Raw genomic sequence first — 21,799 nt, forward strand, 5'->3', positions numbered from 1 at the left:
TAAATAGTAATCAGGGATGGAAAATTCTCGTTGTTTTTGAGACGAGCACAATGATAAGTTTGATTTTCAGAACTAATTTGTTACATACCTTTCAACTACTGGCTTAAGTGACTTATAATGAAGAAGTTAAAATTGATTCTCATCTTTAAAAAGAAACAAATACACCTGAGCAGTTTCACTGATGAAACTATTTCACAATTTCATGTTATGTATACAGTATCTCTATTCATCTATTCTGTTAGACAGAGTCAACAGTAAGCCGACTTGCAATAAATTACCATACCTGATGTAGTGCTAAGTACTGAGTTGCTGAAATTGGATCAAATTGGCCAAAACATTCAACCATGTCAAGACTGGCTGCTGCTAAAATCTGAGTAAGCTGGTTGTTTAATGCCAGGTTCATGGACTGGATCAAAACTTCACTGGCATGAGCCAAGTAGACCCGAGCTATTGCTCGTTCCTTCTATAAAATGAACAGAAATTAACATGAGTTAACAAATACTAACTTATTCTGCCATAAATGTCCTTTTGAAAGTTTTACAAAACCTTATAATGCAGCAAAAGAATTTTAAACATCATTGAAATGTTAGCGCAATTAATCACGATAGAATTAGATGAAGATGGGAGGCTGAAGGCTAATTTTTAACTAGTTGGGCGAAAAGATAGGCAAAAGTGAGGACTGCAGATGCTGGAGATCAAAGGCTAGATTAGAGTGGTGCTGGAAAAGCACAGCAGGTCAGGCAGTATCTGAGGAGCAGGAAATCTCTATTAATCAGAATGATAACGTTCAGATCCACTCATGCTACCTTCAAGTTTTCCATGCACTTGTTGTTCATACTGACTGACTACTTTGTTCAGTTCTGGTCAATATTCCAAAATAAGAACATAGTTGCATGGTAAAGAGTACAGAAAAGAGAAACATGACTGGTCCCATATTTTTCTTATTCATGCAAAGGATGTGGGTGCTTCTGGCTAGGCCAGCATGTATTGTCCATCCCTAATTGCCCTTGACAAGATAGATGTGAACTGCCGTCTTGGAACTGCTCGTCCTTCAGCCATAGTTTTACTCATAGTCAAGTTAGGAAAAAGTTCCAGAACTTAAATCCAGAAAAAAAAATAAAGGAATGCCAAACTAGCTCCATAGTGGGATCATGTGTAGCACAGAGGGGACTTTGCAGGCTATGGAGTTCCTGAGTGACTGTTGCCCTCATCCTTCTAAGTGATACAGTTTGTGGGTTTGGTGTATGTTGCCCAGTAATTTGACGAGTTACTGTAGTGCATTTTGTAGATTGTACACTGGTAGCAGGGTGTACTAGGATGGAGCAAAGATAAAAGATTAGAGAAACACATGGTTTAAAGTCGAGAATGAAGGTAGCCAAGGAATGACCTTTGCAAAATACATAGCAGCAAGTAACAAAGATAAAGTAAATTCACAATTTTACTTCAAAGCAAATGAGGAACAGAGGAAGCAAAAGACTTAAATTTAACATTTCAAAATAAATATAAAACTTATATTAAGAAGATTGATAAATGCTTAACCAGGTGGGATGGTAGATAACAGCATTGGGCAGGTTTAAAATGTAATTAGATACTGAGTGATAGGAGTTAAAATATTAGAATGCCGAGCTATAGTGAACTTTCTAATCCATTCTCATGTTTTTTATGTTCTTCATGAACCAATAGTTTAATTGAAGAAGATTTTACCTTAAGACGTGCAGCCTTTGCAGCACATTTTTCTATTTGATAGGTAGAAAGCTGTAAATCTGGACTTTCATATTTTGATTCCTCTTGTTCACTTTCTTCCTCAGCAGAGAGCTGCAAATCTACATGCTGAGACTTTGATTCAAATTCATTCTCTTCTGTAAATTTGGCCGGTTTTGGCAGATCATTATTTTCCCCCAAATCATGCTAAAGAAATAAGAAGATTAACAAAAATGCAAAACAGTATAAATCTGTGATTACAACTAAATATTCCATATTGGAGTTCAGTCCATGCCAATGTTAAATACACTATTCTTAAAATCACAAACAAAGTGTAAACAAGGCAGCAGGTTTTGAGTGTTACTGCAGTGCCTGGCATTTAGTATTGGAATTTCAGCTATTCAGACAAGTGAAAAGCATGGAATCACAATCCTGATACCAATTTTGTACATGGTAAGGAGGCTCTGGAAGTGAAGCACTGAATAATGTGCTGCTAAATTCTCAGCTTTCGTTCATGTGGAATCACAGAATCCAACCAAGACAGATAGAGACCTTTCAGCCCACCAGGGCAGCATCGACACTTTGAATAGCACCCCATCCAGACCAACCACCCCTATCCCAATAATCCTGCATCTACCCTGTCTGATCCATTTAGCCTACACATCCCTGAATACTACTGGGCAATTTTACCATGGCTAATCCACCTAACCTGCACATCTTTAGATTGTGGGAAGAAACCAGAGCACCCGGCTGAAGTGAGTATGTGTGAATAATCAAGGGAAGAAGCTATCAGACTGTCTACATGAGAATTGAAAGCACTATTTAAGTTAAATCCCTACATGAGAAAGAAAAGGAAATTATCTCTTGCTATGGACAAGACCAGAGCCCCCAACGTATATTATGGAAATAGTTAAACCTTAACTTTTTTTTTGCAAAAGGGCAAGTTTAAGGAATTATGTTCAGTTAGGATTCAATTATTCCACCATTAATCTTTAATCAAAACACAATTTATTCTTATAATACAGTTAAAATACAAAAGGAGGAAGAATTGGCATAACTTTAATCTATTTAAATACTTAATTAGACAACGTATTATTTAACAATTAATCATCAATTGTTCCAATATAGGCAACTTCCCAAAAACACAACCTTGGCAAAGGCAAAGAAAATTCAGCAACACACTTATAATTCTCACATGCTGTCTCTCTCCGGTCCAGGAAAAAGTAAGAAAAAAGCTGCTCCATTATGATTTTTAAGTGGAAGCCTCTCTGTCTAAGATTTCACTCTAGCAACAGAGAACTCAAGCTTTCAGCTCCAGCAGCTAGCAAAACTCTGGCCAACAAACTGAAAGGAAAACTAAAGTCTTCTCAGTCTGTGAGCCTGACTCCGTACACTTATGATTCTTTTGTCTTACTTCAAACAAAAACACTTAAAGCTGTTTTTCATCTGCCTGTCTGAAGGAGACATTTCATCGCCACTGTGACAACACCCGTCTGCAAGAGAGACAGGACAGAACATGTCTATAAAAGGCACAGTATTGTCACACTCTAGTGTTCAGGTGTTATATCCGGTTGCTGTTAAGATGGATGGAATATGTATTTTACATTAAACATACAACCAATGACAGTCCCAATTCTCTTGCAATAAACACAAAATTATACCAACCCTAAAAGGTGCATTTCTAATTTACACAGCCATGAATGCTACAGGGAAGTGTTTCAGGAAACCAAGGCCAACTGTTCTCATTTCCATGGAGTGAGCTTCAGTCTTCTAGTGAAAATGTCCATACGTATGGAAAAAGTACTGTAATCATTTACCATTGCCTTCTGCTTCTTGACTGACCAGGAAACATGTCTGTTTCTATCTGCTATTAAATATATTGGAAGGCTTTACGGTCTGACAGTCGACCGGTTTGGCCAGATCAGAGCAGAGCTTGCATGGTCAACAAATCATGGCATGCAACTCAGACATGAAGGGTCTGGTCAGAGGAACGGATGGAATTACTGCACCACAAGAGCTCTACACAGAAACCAAGACATTTGGTAAGAAAAATTAATTGCTAATATTTACTGCATGTAATCTCTTGATCATTACCAGTTCAAATAATATAAGATATAGAATTGTTTATGAAAAAGAATTAGAATCAACCTTACCAGCATTTGTTGAACCCAATTGAAGCCTGGGTTAATTGGGTCTACTTGTACAGATAACAACCGCAGGCACCTGCCAGTTAGATAGAGACATTTGGATCTAATTTCTTCAGAGCCATTGCTCAGGTTATGTGCACTCTCAAGTTGAGCCAGAGCTTTTTGTCCCAGTGACCTGGCTACAGTTACCCATTCCTGAACAAAAACAAAGATTCATACACAATTACATAAACAACAAAACACATAAAATGCGACACAAGTGCTCATTGAACATTAGAACTTGGGATTCTTAAGTTCCATAACCTCCATGAGGGTCTGAGGTGCGACTTCACACATTAACAAACATTTCAGGACAAACTATGTTCAAATTCTGCATGAATCAGTGTAAAAATAAAATATAATGAATTGTTTAAGAAAAAGAATATAGAATTAATTAGACTTGATAGTGCAAGAAATGAAGAACTCAGCTCTAATGTCTGTGCAGACATTAAGGAAGAGGATGCAGTATCTTTTCAGAGGGTCTCCTCCTCCAATCTTCCAAAGGGAGTAATCTTCTAACTTCCTGCACTTTTAAAAGCTTGGGAGAAAACAGTTTGCCCAGTCCCATGGATCTGCCAATGCCAACTGTATTATGAGTTGGGCAAGATAATAAATTAATAATTAATTTCAATTTATTAAATTGAAAGACTCATTTATTTATTTATATATGCTGGGTGGGCTGCTGATTCTGGAGTGGATAAACTCTCCATATTATAGCAGTGAGTTGGAAGATTCTCTGCTCAAAACGCACATGGACAGGCCATGTAAAATCCAGCTCCAGGTATAATGATGACAGATGAGTGGAAGAAGGCTTTAGCAAATGTTTTTACAGGCAATGAATGGAGCAGCCAATGTTACAAAGATGATAAACAAAAGACTAACTGAATTAACAGTCCATTTTCTTTTTTACATTTATATTGGATAAAAAGCTATTATCTCAAAATTTAATTGGCCTTCATAATGTTACCATTAAACATTTTGATAAAAATATACTAACCAGAAAGTGCCAAAATATTCATTTGCATTCAGGTTTCAGATTGCTTATGTACTACAAAAGGTATCCCTTTTTTTTGGCAGACTAGCTGTTTTAAAAAATTCTCAAGGTCAGGTTCGTAGGAGAGTAGTCTGACACAGAACAAACGACCAAGAGGCGAGTCTGCTAGAATATGAGCATTTTATTCCCCGCAGCGTCGCCAAAACCAGGTCTCATCTTATAACGGGTCTGGCTTATACTCACTCTACATGTTACCGGAACTGGGAGCCGTCAGTTCTCGTAGAGCGGTTGCCAACAACCCACGCTCGGCGGTTAAACGTAACCCCGGAGCAGACTCCCGGGTCTGGCTTATACTCACTCTACATGTTACCGGAACTGGGAGCCGTCAGTTCTCGTAGAGCGGTTGCCAACAACCCACGCTCGGCGGTTAAACGTAACCCCGGAGCAGACTCACCGAACTGGAGACTTTTCCAGCTGATATACTCTTTTCCAGATATAAACATTCATGTGAACAGCAGAGCAAGGCTAAAAAACACATTCCATTCTGGTTACATACAGATAAGAAGATTCACACGGGACTAAGCAACACCTCCATTCCGGTTAGATTCACACATGTATTGGGACATAATTTTTAACCGTTTCACCACATTCCACTGCTTGGAATTTTACACCACATTCCACTGCTTGGCCCAATACATGTGTTACATTATGCTTAATTCAGTTCAATTCGTTTCAGTTAATTTCAGTTCAGTCAATTCAGTGTAGTTCAATTCAGCTCAGTTCAGGTCTGTTCAGTTCAATTCAATTGTGTTCAATTCAGTTCCGTCCATTTCAATTCAATTTAGCTCAGTTCCATTTTGTTCCGTTCAATTTGATTCACTTCAGTTCCACTCAGTTCAGTTCAGTTCAATCCCATTCAATTCTGTTAACTCCGCTTCAGCTTTTTGGACATGCCCACATCCTCCGCTGTACCCCAGGCAAGGGGTTCTTCGGCAGGACTGGGATCCTCTCAAGGGTGGACAGCAGCGACCCTGGGGTTCCTCTGGTCGCCCCCCACCATTTCTCAAACAAACTGCCACGTCATGCCATCCCGGGACGGTCGGGACCTCCACAGTTTGTTCTTCTGGTTTCTTAGTCTTTTTCCAAAACATTGTTCTGTATCAAAATCTCTCCTCAATTGCGATTGACCCTGCTCGACTACGCCAAATGTTTTAAAAAATTCTCAAGGTCAGGTTCGTAGGAGAGTAGTCTGACACAGAACAAACGACCAAGAGGCGAGTCTGCTAGAATATGAGCATTTTATTCCCCGCAGCGTCGCCAAAACCAGGTCTCATCTTACAACGGGTCTGGCTTATACTCACTCTACATGTTACCGGAACTGGGAGCCGTCAGTTCTCGTAGAGCGGTTGCCAACAACCCACGCTCGGCGGTTAAACGTAACCCCGGAGCAGACTCCCGGGTCTGGCTTATACTCACTCTACATGTTACCGGAACTGGGAGCCGTCAGTTCTCGTAGAGCGGTTGCCAACAACCCACGCTCGGCGGTTAAACGTAACCCCGGAGCAGACTCACCGAACTGGAGACTTTTCCAGCTGATATACTCTTTTCCAGATATAAACATTCATGTGAACAGCAGAGCAAGGCTAAAAAACACATTCCATTCTGGTTACATACAGATAAGAAGATTCACACGGGACTAAGCAACACCTCCATTCCGGTTAGATTCACACATGTATTGGGACATAATTTTTAACCGTTTCACCACATTCCACTGCTTGGAATTTTACACCACACTAGCCCATACAACTAATAATAAGCAATTTTAATCACTACTGCACGTTGGTGACCAATGTTTAACCAAGTGTTTATAAAGCATTTGATTTATTTCTCAATTTAAACACATATTGTCCACATAAAATCAAGGGATTTCTACTCCAAATTGGAGAAAATGTGAGATGACACCTTCAATGTTGAACCAAAATTGCCCACTGAAAGGTTTTTATTTTAAAGTCCAAAGAAGATGCTACCAAGTGTCTTTGAATTACCTTTTCCACTGGTGTGTAATCCGGTGTGGAACTAATGAATTCCTCGACAATGAGCTGTAGCAGTCCTTTCTGTCTTGCTGCTTCAGCTTCTTTTTTATCTTTCATTATAACCAAATGGAGCATGTTCAAAGACAACTGCACAAAAGTTAACTTCAGAGAGGCCAGCTTCCTCATCAGAGGCAAACTTAAATGAGTCATCTGAAAATAAGTATTAAACAATACTTTTAAGATGAAAAGGAAGCGTTCAAAAGTTATGCAACATGAATAATCTGTTTTTTAAGTAACTTAAATCTGAGTCGCAGGCCTATTCAAAGATCAAGCTTGTTTATAACATCTGTTTCTGTTTACCATAACATGCATTAAAATGACACATCCATTGTTTTCTTCACTTATGTACAGATAATAAAATAAGAAATATACTAAAGAATGATATTTGACTTATCAAGTTTGATTTTTTTTCCAAAAAGATCATGCACAATTACTTTCTTAAAGGGTAGCTGATATATACTAGATTTGCAAGATCATTCAAAACAAGAGACTCAATTTCACCTGAATTCATCCACGTGTCAACTTTGGTGAGTTTTGTGGAGGGATTTTCTCCATGAGTGCAAGCAAAATTTCTCATACTACCTTCCCACACTCAACTCAGTATCTATGTACTATGGTCTATTGTCACATCAACTCCCTCGCAATGGGCAGGAGTACTAGCCATAGCCAGGACCTCTAGGGATTCCTGGCACTCGTGGCATATTTAAAATACTGTTGTGCACCAGCTCAAGTACTGGCCATCACGACCTGCCCTGCACAGTTCTTGTTAACTGTGACTCAGAGATGTCAGACAAAGAGAAATTCGTACCTGCTTCACTGATAGGGACCTGGAGGTCCTGGTGGATGGGATATTGCAGAGGAGGGTATGACTCCCAGATCCTGGTAGTTTAATGTGAGTTTGCTACCTCAGTCAGTGCCAGGATTCAGCGGAATGCCCAAAGGTGAAGGCAGTAGATCAATAAGCTTCCCCGAGAGTCATAGAGATATACAGCACGGAAACAGACCCTTCGGTCCAACCTGTCCTGTCCATGCTGACCAGATATCCCAACCCAATCCAGTCCCACCTGCCAACATCCGGCCCGTATTCCTCCAAACCCTTCCTATTCATATACTCATCCAAATGCCTCTTAAATATTACAATTGTACCAGACTCCACCACATTCTCTGGCAGCTCATTCCATACACATACCACCCTCTGTGTGAAAAAGTTGCTCCTTAGGTCTCTTTCATATCTTTCCCCTCTCACCCTAAACCTATGCCCTCCAGTTCTGGACTCCCTGACCCCAGGGAAAAGACTTTGTCTATTTATCCTATCCATGCCCCTCATAATTTTGTAAACCTCTATAAGGTCACCCCTCAGCCTCCAATGCTCCAGGGAAAACAGCCCCAGCCTGTTCAGCCTCTCCCTATAGCTCAAATCCTCCAACCCTGGCAAAATCCTTGTAAATCTTTTCTGAACCCTTTCAAGTTTCATAACATCTTTCCAATAGGAAGGAGACCAGAATTGCACACAATATTCCAACAGTGGCCTAACCAATTCCTGTACTCAATACTCTGACCAAAAAAGGAAAGCATACCAAACACCTTCTTCACTATCCTATCTAACTGCGACTCTACTTTCAAGGAGCTATGAACCTGCACTCCAAGGTCTCGTTGTTCAGCAACACTCCCTCGGACCTTACCATTAAGTGTATAAGTCCTGCTAAGATTTGCTTTCCCAAAATGCAGCACCTCGCATTTATCTGAATTAAATTTCATCTGCCACTTTTCAGCCCATTGGCCCATCTGGTCCACATCCTCTCGTTATCTGAGGTAACCTTCTTCGCTGTCCACTACACCTCCAATTTTGGTGTCATCTGCAAACTTACTAACTGTACCTCTTATGCTCGCATCCAAATCATTTATGTAAATGACAAAAAGAAGGTGGCCCAGCACCGATCCTTGTGGTACTCCACTGGTCACAGGCCTCCAGTCTGAAAAACAACCCTCCACCACCACCCTCTGTCTTCTACCTTTGAGCCAGTTCTGTATCCAAATGGCTAGTTCTCCCTGTATTTCATGAAATCTAACCTTGCTAATTAGTCTGCCATGGGGAACCTTGTCGAATGCCTTACTGAAGTCCATATAGATCACATCTAAGGCTCTGCCCTCATCAATCTTCTTTGTTACTTCTTCAAAAAACTCAATCAAGTTTGTGAGACATGATTTCCCATTGCACAAAACCATGTTGACTATCCCGAATCAATCCTTGCCTTTCCAAATACATGTACATCCTGTCCCTCAGGATTCCCTCCAACAGCTTGCCCCCACTGAGGTCAGGCTCACCGGTCTATAGTTCCCTGGCTCATCTTTCCCGCCCTTCTTAAACAGTCGCACCACGTTTGCCAACCTCCAGTCTTCCGGCACCTCACCTGTGACTATCGACGATACAAGTATCTCAGCAAGAGGCCCAGCAATCACTTCTCTAGCTTCCCACAGAGTTCTCGGATACAACTGATCAGGTCATGGGGATTTATCCACCTTTAACCGTTTCAAGACATCCAGCACTTTCTCCTCCTTAATCTGGACATTTTGCAAGACGTCACCATCTATATCCCTATAGTCTATATCTTCCATATCCTTTTCCACAGTAAATACTGACGAAAAGTATTCATTTAGTATCTCCCTCGTTTTCTGTGGGTCCACACAAAGGCCGCCTTGCTGATCTTTGAAGGGCCCTATTCTCTCCCTCGTTACCCTTTTGTCCTTAATGTATTTGTAAAAACCCTTTGGATTCTCCTTAATTCTATTTGCCAAAGTTATCTCATGTCCCCTTTTTGCCCTCCTGATTTCCCTCTTAAATATACTCCTACTTCCTTTATACTCTAAGAATTCACTCGATCTATCCTGTCTATACCTGACAGATGCTTCCTTCTTTTTTTTAACCAAACGCTCAATTTCTTTAGTCATCCAGCATTCCCTATACCTACTAGCCTTCCCTTTCATCCTGACAGGAATATACTCTCTCTAGATTCTTGTTATCTCATTTATGAAGGCTTCCCATTTTGCAGCCGTCCCTTTACCTGCGAACATCTGTCTCCAATCAGCTTTCAAAAGTTCTTGCCTGATACTGTCGAAATTGGCCTTTCTCCAATTTAGAACTTCAGCTTTTAGATCTGGTCTATCCTTTTCCATCACTATTTTAAAACGAATAGAATTATGGTCACTGGCCCCAAAGTGCTCCCCCACTGACACCTCAGTCACCTGCCCTGTCTTATTTCCCAAGAGTAGGTCAAGTTTTGCACCTTCTCTAGTAGGTACATCCACATACTGAATCAGAAAATTGTCTTGTACGCACTTAACAAATTCCTCTCCATCTAAACCTTTAACATCATGGCAGTCCCAGTCGATGTTGTGCAAGGGAAAGCACAAGCATCTTCTCATGACTTTAAACTCACTTTGTCTTGCTCCTGCATAACTTCACACCAAGACTCATGGGTATTACTCTCAATGTCGAATGCAGCATCTTTCCTCACTCACTTTTATCCCCCGATCCCTCCTGCTACTAGCTCTTGAATGTCTCTACACCTCATGCTCATTTGGGGAACCTCACAACTCTTGCTTCTCACTAACAGCGGTGCCAGCCACTTTCATTTCACTTAATTTCTCCCTTTGTCTCAATCCAGGAGGAAGCAGCCCACAATAGGACAGACAGACCCAAAACTGTGGGATGGCCAACAATTGGCTCTTCACCCCACACAAGGAAAGGATCCTAGCCCTAGCCAATGAAGCCCACAAGTATTCATGTGGGAATGCCAGAACCTCCATGTTGCAGCAACTAAGAATCACTGTCCATGACGTATTGCTCTCTGGTGACTGCCATGTAGTCTTGTATTCCTAACATGTCTGTACTTCTAAATGCTGTTCGTGATGCTTTCCCCCTTTTGTCTCCTAAGATGATGACTGCCACCTGCACAGTCTCATCAGCCAAGAGGGTAGTCCAACAGAACAACTCCTCTTCCATCTCAGAGGAAGAAGCTACAGAGCCCTCAGAGGGAGCAGCAGCAAGGTTACCTCCTGCACCCTCTACCATCTCAGATACTGACCTCAGTAGGTATTTCATCCAGATTAGATTCAGAAGCAACTGCTAGTGAGTGCCATGTCTCTGCAGATAGACAAGGGAGAAGCCCCCTGCCAGGTTGTTGACATTTTGAGAACTGTTGAAGGCCAAGTACCTGCTCACTCCCTTGGAGGAGATGACCCCATGGTTTTGGTAATTAATAACTTAACAAATGCACGGGAATACACAGGAGGAGCAGACAGGTGTGTCAGAAGCACTGATGGCCCCTAAAGTTCCTTGACCTGTAGTGGACAGACTCCGGGACTGGCAGTGGCGGACTCTCTTCACAAACCTGGATGCACAGCACTAATTTCAGGACTAATTTCTTTGCAGCTCGACTGACTTAGTGCGAATCCTGGACTGGTTGTGCTGGACATACACAGCTGACTATGATCCACTCCCTGAAGTGTAGACTTGGACATCCCAGACAACTGAGTGACCATGCCCAAATTCCTGAACTGATGTCCAAGGTTTCCACTAACCTTAATGCTTTGGGACCCACTGACTGAAGGGTGTCTCCTTTGATTTGACTTAGGACTAGTCCACCTTAGACTTTGAGACATGGCCATTTGATTGAAGAATGTTTACTATGTTTTCCATGTATCCAGTTGGCACAGTGCTGTAAAACAGGTCTCTTCGCTTGACTGATGACTACTAATAATAATGACAAGGCTCTTGGCTTTATGTCTGCAGTAAACAATATAACAACAAAGCAGTATTGGGCTTTTAAGATCTGGTTTGGCAGGCAAAGTGTGAAAAGGCAAGGCAAGTCAGAATTGCTCTGAGAACTAAGAGAGCAAGTGAGAGGCCCTGCAATGTGCCTGGCCCAACCTAAGAGATGAGTGCCTGTCCTTAGGTACAAAGTGTCCTGGTCACAGCACTGCAATGAGAAGTTGTACTCCAAAGTGCAGCATCAAATTATAGAACCACGTTTTTAGTGGGTCAGTATTAGAGCATAATGATGCAGTGAGAGTGGTATGTGTTTGCCACTAATGTCCAGGGATGAGGTTTGCATGCAATCACTGCCCATGGAACATGGCCGGGGATGCTGGTGACTGCTGTCCAAGTTGGACTGCCAGAGGTGGCACGGTGGCACAGTGGTTAGCACTGCTGCCTCACAGCGCCAGAGACCCGGGTTCAATTCCCGACTCAGGTGACTGACTGTGTGGAGTTTGCACATTCTCCCCGTGTCTGCGTGGGTTTCCTCCGGGTGCTCCGGTTTCCTCCCATAGTCCAAAGATGTGCATGTCAGGTGAATTGGCCATGCTAAATTGCCCGTAGTGTTAGGTAAAGGGGTAAATGTACGGGAATGGGTGGGTTATGCTTCGACGGGTCAGTGTGGACTTGTTGGGCCAAAGGGCCTGTTTCCACACTGTAAGTAATCTAATCTAATCTGTAAGGTGCAAATAATGAGCTGGAGACTCCAGGTACCTGCTTGGAACTTCATGTCAGGAACTATCAATGTCTAGTTTCTATCTAGGAGAATAGGAAATTGCATGTCACTGAGGTAGGATTAACTGACAATGAGAAGTTAAAGCATGCAAATAGGCCTATACTTGATGCTCCTATTAATTAAGCCACTGTATGCTTTATTAGCTGCTCTCTCCACCTGTCCTGCCACCTTCAATGATCTGAGCTCATGTACACCCAGGTCCCTCAGTTCCTGCATCCCCTTTAGAATTGTACCCTCTATTTTATATTGCCTTTCAACATTCTTGTGACTAAAGTCTACATTGAAAATCATCTGCCACCAATCTGCCCACTCCACCAACTTGTCAATGCCATTTTACAGTTCCACATTGTCCACCTCCCCAGTTTACAATTCTTAAAAAGTTAGTCTTATCTGCAAACTTTGATATTGTCCCATGTACGCCAAGAGCCAGATCATCGTAACATATTAGGAAAAGTAAAAGTCCTAAGACCAACTAAAAATCATTATCTAATCAAACAGCGGCAGTATGGTTTCATGAAAGGGATATCCTGTCTGACTTTTTATTTTTAATAAGAGATTTTTAAGGAAGCTTCAACCAGAGTGGATAGAGGGGAACCAGTATATAGTATTGGGACTTCCAGAAGGTACGACAAGGTATCTCACAAAAGTTAAGTCATAAGTCATTGTGTTGGAGGCAGTATATTGGCATGGGTAGAAAATTGACTAATGGCAGGAAGCAACGAGTGGGGATTAAGAGGTATAGTTAGCAAGTTTGCTGAATAAACCAAAATTGGAGGTGCAATGGACAACGAAGAAGGTCACCTTAGATTACAACAGAATCTTAATCAGATGGGCCAATAGGCTGAGAAGTGGCAGATGGAGTTTAATCTAGATAAATGTGAGGTGCAGCATTTTGGGAAAACAAATTCCAGCAGGAGTTATACACTTAATGGTAAGGTCCTAGGGAGTGTTGCTGAACAAAGAGACCTTGGAGTGCAGGTTCATAGCTCCTTGAAAGTGGAGTCGCAGGTAGATAGGATAGTGAAGAAGGCGTTTGGTATGCTTTCCTTTATTGGTCAGAGTATTGAGTACAGGAGTTAAGAGGTCATGTTGCAGATGTACAGGACATTGGTTAGGCTACTTTTGGAATATTGTGTACAATTCTGGTCTCCTTCCTATTGGAAAGATGTTGTGAAACTTGAAAGGATTCAGAAAAGATTTACAAGGATGTTACCAGGGTTGGAGCTATAGGGAAAGGTTGAATAGGCTAGAGCTGTTTTCCCTGGAGTGGAGGCTGAGGGGTGACCTTATAGAGGTTTATAAAATTATGAGGGGAATGGATAGGATAAATAGACAAAGTCTTTTCCCTGGGGTCGGGGAGTTCAAAACTAGAGAGCATAGGTTTAGGGTGAGAGGGGAAAGATATGAAAGTAACCTAAGAGGCAACGTTTTTACTCAGAGGGTGGTATGTGAATGGAATGAGCTGCCAGAGGAAGTCTGGAGGCTAGTACAATTGCAACATTTAAAAGGCATCTGGAAGGGTATATGAATAAGAAGGGTTTGGAGGGATATGGGCCGGGTGCTGGCAGGTGGGACTAGATTGGGTTGGAATATCTGGTCGGCATGGACGAGTGGACCGAAGGGTCTGTTTCTGTGTTGTACATCTCTATGACTCTAAGAGCTTATTTTTCAGGTTCGCTCCCTGTAACCAGTGGGTTTCCACAGGGATCATTGCTGGGACCACAACAATTTACAATTTATATGAATGAGTGGGAGGAAGGAAGTAAATGTATTGCAGACAGAAAAAAATGATGGAAAGGCAGATTGCGAGAAGAACATAAATACTTTACAGAGTGATATTGATTGGTTAAGGCAGTGGGTAAAAAGTTGGTACATGGAGCGTAATGTGGGAAAACATGAAGTTATTTATTTTGGAAGAGAGAACAGAAGAACAGAGTATTATTTAACTGGTGAAAAACTGCAGAAGCTGCAAAGTATAGGGGTACTCGTGTATGAAACTCAGAAAGCTAGCACACAAGTATAGCAGGGAATCAGGAAAGCCAATAGAATGAAGTAGAGAAGTCTTACTGGAACTATACAAGATGCCGATGAGACCGCATCCGGAGCACCGTGAGCAGTTCTTGGTCCCCTTATTTGAGGAAAGATATTATTTTATTGGAGGCAGTTCAGAGAAAATTCTTTAGGAAGATCTCCAATATGGAGGGATTGTCTTATACGAAAAGGCTAAACAGGTTGGGACTCTGCACCCTGGAGTTCAAAAGAATGAGAGGTGATCTCATTGAAACATATAGGATTCTCAAGGGGATTAACAGGATAAATGCTGAGAGGATGTTCCCACCTCATGGGAGAATATAGAACTGGACGGCATACTCTCAGAATAAAGGGGTGCCAATTTAAGACTGAGATAGGGTTGTGGGAGCAGAGTCCTTGTGTACATTTAAGACTGGGATAGATAGTTTCCAGATCAGTCTGGATTATGGGGAAAATGCAGGCTAGTGGACATGAGGAATGTTGGATCAACCATAGATCCTATAGAATGGTGAGCAGACGTGATGGACTAAATGGCCTACTCCTGTTCCTCTTTCTTATGATCTTATGGACTCCTAAGGATTTCCACTACAAACTTACCTCTCGTCTAAAAATATCCATTAACCATTACTCTCTGTTTCCTGTCATTTAGCCAAATTGCTAATGTCTCTTTTACACTATGATCTTTAACTTTCCTCACATGACTCTCATGTGGCATTGTATCAAAAGCTTTCTGGAAATCCATGTGGACCACACCAACAATGTTACCCTCATCGATCATTTCCAAAAAAATTCCAGTAAGTTATATAAACGTAATTTCCCCTTTAGGAATCCATGCTGACTGTTTGTATTAACCACCTTTTTCCATGTGATTACTAATGTTGAATTTTGACCAAATTCTATCTAAAGTTCTTACATCCTCGTCATTTACTGCCTAATCATGGTCATGTTTACAAGAAATGGGAGCAAAAGTATGTCAAAGCTGCTCTGCCATTCAGCATGAAGATGGCTGATCATCAGGTTTATCTCCCGTTTCCTTGCCTTATCCTTTAACTTCGTAAGAAATGAAAAATACATCTGTCACAGCATTAAACATATTCAATACTGGAGCATCCACAATCCACTGGGGTGGAGAACTTTAAAGATTCACAACACTTTGATTTAAGAGATTTCTTCTCATCCCAGTCCAAAACAATCGCCCTTAGCCTGAGACTGTGCCTTTGTTTTATTGATTTTCCCAGATAAGAGAAACAACTTGTGTGTTTAGCCAATTAAGTCCCTTCACGAGTTTGTAAGCTTAGTTCGATGATCCCTATAATGACTAATATAACCTTTTCAGTTGAAATTGTGCTTCTAACTCACTTGTTTTTATCACTCATGTGGCATGTTTGTGTACAGAACTCTTAATCTAGTTAACTGTCTCACCTCCAAATAACCTGCCAACTTTTTTCTCACTTTTGACCTGTGTAGATTTTCTTTTCTCAGATCCTTAAATACTTCACATCTTTTGTCACTTCCTTTTTACCTTTTCTGCAATGAGACGTGTAGGTGCAGGCCATCAGGTTAGACATTGTCATATAGTAAGCTGCCTGGTAGCAAGGAACTGCTAAGTAATATGAACTAGAAAACGGACTTTCACTCGTAATTTGACCAGATCTCAAATTAAACATTTTGAAGCATATTCCAAAAAAAATCAGCTGGATTACAGAACTAATTTATCAACTGTCAGCTTGATACACAACAAACCTAAGATGAGGTGTTTTATCTGATTATTTCTATGAAAATGAAAACTTAGCTCAAAATAGTCTGACTTTCCATTATCTCAGGTTTCCTAGCAATGGAAGTGAGCATTGAAAGCAGTATCTGTTTATGTGCAGAAATCAAGTTTTTAGCTCCCCTGAAATGCACATTGTGAATATAAAGGTCAAACAGCCTGTCTTAACAAAGATTGAAGTGACAGAATTTATATTGAATAAATAGTCTTTGAAAATAATCCATTTTAGTTCATTGGAAAGCTCTGAAACAACATATTAGTGATAAATCAGTTGTGCAACAAACAATATTTAAAATGACTCATCATTGGCTAACCAGCATGTGTTCAAAACAACACAGACAACTCTGATCAATATAAACAATTTTTTACGAAACAGTACAAATTATGAAGTTGAAACAAAAATAGGGAAATAGGCTTTGGGAATTAGGCTGGAACTTCAGTGTTAAATCAGCAATCCAGATCACTGAGAGAACTGAAGTATGGAAATGCTACACTAACACAGCAGATCGTGCATCAAGTTATTTCTGGGCGATAATTCAATGTTTAGTGAGTTTGAAATACTTATTCTTCTTTGTGTCCACACTTATTGGATCAAATTTGATGCAAAAATATTTGAATAAATATATAGTATTCTGCAAAGTTTATCTGTATTTGCTCTTTTTGCCTTGTGCATGCTTTGGAAATAGAAGCAAGGAAGACCCTATGGTGCAGAGCTCTGAAGTAAGCACAAGAGACTGGATAAAGCTAATCGGGAAAAACTGTGCCCACTTGTAAAAGAATCAAGAATGACAGGGAACAGATTTTAAGTAATTTTCAAAAAGGAGGTGGCATGATGTGAGAAAACATTTTTTACACGGGTGTTTCAGGTCTGGAGTGCATTGCCTAGTGGTGTAGTGGAGCTTCAACTGAGGCATTCAAGGGCTTTGGATGAGTAATTGAACAGAAACAGTGTGAGACAGTATGGAGAATGGCATTAAGTTATGGTGCTCAAGGCAAAAATGTTGGGAAAATATGGTGAGAATGAGAACAATCAGATTTGAAATGTCAAGTACAGAAAGGCTGATTTTCCCCTTAGCGTTATAACAGCAAATTCAGAAGCCTGCTAATGACCTTAGTGCCATGCATTTCATTTTTATGCTTAGCTAATCACAGGTCATTTCTATGCAGCTCTCCATTCTCCTCACCCAGAGCAGTTACTTACATCAACTCACTGTTTGTTCCTCTGGCCATTCATTCAGCTCCACTGTTGCCATTACTTTGATGCATGCCCCATGGCCACTGTCCTGTTCCACACTTCCTTCATGTAAGTGGGCATCAGCAAGCCACCAGTCTTAGCCTGTTATTGGAACTGTTTTTGGAACAACTCATACATCATTTCAGCCATTCAGGACCTGACTTTGGAGCTCACACCCACTTATGCGTTGCATTTTTTGTTCAGGTTTCTTTTTTTGTGCAGGGATACACAAACACAAACACACACATGCATACACACACACTCTTAGCACTGAGAACACTGGACAGTCAAGGAGGTGTGCAGCACTAGGCTATACTAATGCCACCTCTCCAGCTTGTGCTTGCAGCTTATGTGACAAACACATTACATTGTCCTTTAATCAAATGACCATGTACAAATATCACTGGTGACCAATCCTTTAATGGAATGAGGTGAGATTATGGGTCAGCCAGGGTGTGACACCAACTCAATCTAACTCGGGGCCAAATTACACGCCTAAAACACTCCATGAAGTCATGGTTAGCCATGAGGTGTATCAGCAGAAGTTTTCAGTGCATCATTCAGTCACAGGAGCACTTGAATGGAACTATCAGATGCTAAAAACAATAATCAAGGCACACTATCATGAGTACCTCAATGACTGGGATAAAAATCAGATAAAGAACTGGGATAAAGGAAGCTCCCTGTTGACTTAGTTTATGGGCACCAAACAGGAGGGCTTTGGGAGAGGATTTTAGAACAGAAGGAGGAAGGCTTCATGTTAGATTATATAGCACAGCATCAAGAGTGACTATCTTTAGCCTGCAAAGCATCCCAATAACATTTGAAAATCTCCCAAACAGTAGTGAAACAAAAAGCAGACAAAATGCCAGGGCCTGAACCTTTTAGCTAGGAACTGTGTCAGCTCTTGCGTAAACACCAGGCAAACTCCTAAAGTCCCAGTTTATTGGCGTGAATAGAGGAGCAAAAATGATTATATGTTTATCTGATTTGAGAGCCAGAACAGAGGGAAAAAAACAAAGGCTTTATCATGTCAATATGAGAAAGCAACACCACTACAGATATGGGGGACAAACAGATAATGGTCTGCCCCATTACCAGCAACCTACAGGACAAGGGTAGTAGTGAGAATGGACCAGAGGGACAAATGGGTAAGGTCAATATTGAACTGTCTACTATCCAGCTAATTAATACCAAAATACTAGCCAGGTTAGATTTTTTATTCATTCACATTCTTGCAGAGCAGTGAGCAGACTCAATGTGGTTAATGCAGAGTCAAACCGGTTTGCACCACCCTTGCTCAACATGATGTGGATATGGAAGAGAACTCTTCACAAAGCATAAACTCAATTGGCTAGACCCTGAAGGGCTGGCCCAGGTTTGAGCGGAGGTCATCCAAATGCTGAAGCTCCAACTGACAGAGCTTGGCAGCAGTAACTGGAGCTCAGCAGTTGTACTTGTGTCCAAATCAGACAATGCCACAAGGCTCTGTAATGACTACTTAAAATTTAATGCAATGGCTGGGCTGACTGCTACCCAATACCCTGGCTGGAAGATTACATGGAATGGATAAGTAAAGCCAGCCATTTTACCAAAATAGAGTCACTCAAGGGGTACTAGCAGGTTCCCATAACTCCAGACGAGTTATATGAGCATTCAGTCATGTCATATGGACTCCAAAATGCCCAAGCCTCCTTTCAAAGACGGATGAACCAGATAGAGACTGGTTTATCTAACTGTGTATTGTACCTTGACATATATCCTAATCGACAGCAGCACCTGGGGGGTGTATTTACAGCAAATAGAAGCCCGCTTCTGAAAAATATTGTCAGCTGACCTAGTAGTCAACGCTGCAAGGAGTGAGTCCACCACCTCCCAAGCCACCTTTGTGGATACGTAGTGGTCAAAGATGAGTTCTACCCAGGGCTGCAAAGGTACATGCAGTAACACAGTTTCCCGTTCCTGCAATAAAATGAGAAAACATAGGGTCCTTGGGAATCTGTCAGCTCTATTGAATGTTCCTTCCAAACCTGCCCTAAACTTTAGCACAGATCCTGCTCTGCTGACAGATCTAATACAGAAAACAGCAAAGGTAGACAAGACTGAGAAAACCCAAACTGATTTTGAAAAGCGAGCCAGTGCCTACATCTCCAAAATTCAAACAAGCACTCAAAGTAGCCATCAATGTGGGTGATATCAAAGTAACAAATCCATAATAGAGACACAAATCAGGTTCTTCTCCAAAAAAGCCAAACAACTATGAAAGATGGCACTGTATAGTACAGTTTAGTACTCGCACTGAGACACTTTAAAATACATGTTGTAAGTTAGCTCGCTGAGCTGGAAGGTTTGTTTTCAGACGTTTCGTCATCACGCTTGGTAACATCATCAATGCGCCTCTGGTGAAACGCTAGTGTTATGTCTCGCTTTCTGTGTACGTATCTTGGTATCTTAAGGTGGGTGATATCATTTCCAGTTCTTTCTCTCAGGGGTTGGTAAATGGAACTTCAATAAGCAGAAGAAAAATACCTATACAGCGTATTCAAGAAGAACAGGTACCTGTTACGACACAGGGTAAACCTCTCTGCTAATTTAAACCCAACACACAGAGAAGCTTACCTCGCACACTGTAATCTGTTAAACTTTGAGAAGCAAAGAACTATCCCAGAGGCCATTATTTAAAGTAAAAATCAACAATTTTATTTTTTAAGTGCAAAAGGGAAAATTAGACAACTATTTACTAATCCTTTCTCTTAAACCTATCTTTTACTTCCCACTTTATAATATAGGTTCGATAAAAAGATCCTGATTAAGATTTGCAAAATAAAAATTCACGTTTCAAAACCAGTCAACTTTGTCAATTCTCCTTCGTAGATTTTTCTCTGTATTGTCCTGGGTCGTCTCTTCTTCGATCTTCTGCTGCACAACTTTTCTTATGGACAGATATTTTCCAGAAAGCAATTTGACTAGCAGTCTGTACATGTTGGTGCTCTTTGCTGTCCTCCTCCTAACTGTTTAAAATGTCCAATTTTATACCCCAGTGCATCAGATCATTTCATTGGTTTGATGTCATCAAAACATTAAATTCAAATTCATTTGGACTTTGGTATCTGGGGCATAATTTAAACTGATTGGCCGAATTTTAATTTATTTTTGTACCACGGGAACACAGCACCAGATATTTGTGTCAACCAAAAGTGACATTTTTAAATTGTTCAGCACACTCTGTACTTTCAATCCTTGCTAGCTTCCTCTCTCTCTTCAAGGTATTGTACACACCTACACCTTCATAACATACCCAATAAACACAGTCGGCCAATTCCTAAACAACAAACCCAAACAAGCAGACACAATGCATCCAGAAACTCTAGCCACATTACCATACGAATTAGAATTAGAATCCCTACAGTGTGAAAACAGGCTCTTAGGCCTAATAAGTCTACACTGACCATCCGAAGAGTAACCCACCCAGACCTACTCACATACCCTATATTTTTTTTTAACCCCTGACTAATGCATCTAAACCTACACATCCCTAAACACTATGGGCAATTTAACATGGCCAATTCACCTAATCTGCACATCTTTGGATTCTGAGAGGAAACCGGAGCACCCAGAGGAAACCCACGCAGACATAGGGAGAATGTGCAAACTCCACACAGTCACCCGAGGCTGGAATCGAACCCAGTCCCTGGTGCTGTGAGGCAGCAGTGCTAATCACTAGCCATCATGCCCCCCCACTGAGCCACCGTGCTGCTCTGGAATGACTTCCAGACAACTCCGACCTCTTGGCATCATGGGAGTCCACAAACCTACCAACACACTTCAACAGCAGCTGATGAACCTAAAGGACCCTAAACAACTAGCAAAATGAATGTAATTTACAAAATACCATGCGAGGACTATGACAAACACTACATTGGACAGACAGGCAAAATTAGCCACCAGTCTATACGAACACTAACTAGCCACCAAAAGACAGGACCCACTATCACTAGTATCCTTATATACAGATGAAGAAGGATACCACTTCAACTGGGACAACACTCCCATCCTAAGACAGACTAAACAGAAACACACAAGGGAACTCTTAGAAGCCTGGCAGTCAAAGCGGAACTCCATCAATAAACACATCGATTTTTTTAGATTAGATTACTTACAGAGTGGAAACAGGCCCTTCGTCCCAACAAGTCCACACCAACCCTCTGAACAGCAACCCACCCAGACCCATTCCCCT

General features: G+C 41.2%; 1 protein-coding gene across 1 annotated transcript in view; it reads right to left on the reverse strand.

Moving 5' to 3' along the window:
• cfap46 (cilia and flagella associated protein 46) overlaps positions 1–21,799 on the reverse strand; it is a 237,577-nt gene that overhangs the window by 78,042 nt on the left and 137,736 nt on the right. The window contains exons 40-43 of the mRNA XM_087999267.1: positions 6,927–7,124; positions 3,855–4,043; positions 1,705–1,908; positions 284–463 (exon numbers count right to left, since the gene is read on the reverse strand). Of these exons, the coding sequence (XP_087855393.1) occupies positions 284–463; positions 1,705–1,908; positions 3,855–4,043; positions 6,927–7,124 (771 nt within the window). The remainder of the gene's footprint in view (positions 1–283; positions 464–1,704; positions 1,909–3,854; positions 4,044–6,926; positions 7,125–21,799) is intronic.

Source organism: Chiloscyllium plagiosum, unplaced genomic scaffold (assembly GCF_037043375.1).
Source record: "Chiloscyllium plagiosum isolate Xiang-an unplaced genomic scaffold, Cpla_swu_hap1 HiC_scaffold_22, whole genome shotgun sequence".
In the NCBI taxonomy this organism is placed as follows: Eukaryota; Metazoa; Chordata; class Chondrichthyes; order Orectolobiformes; family Hemiscylliidae; genus Chiloscyllium; species Chiloscyllium plagiosum.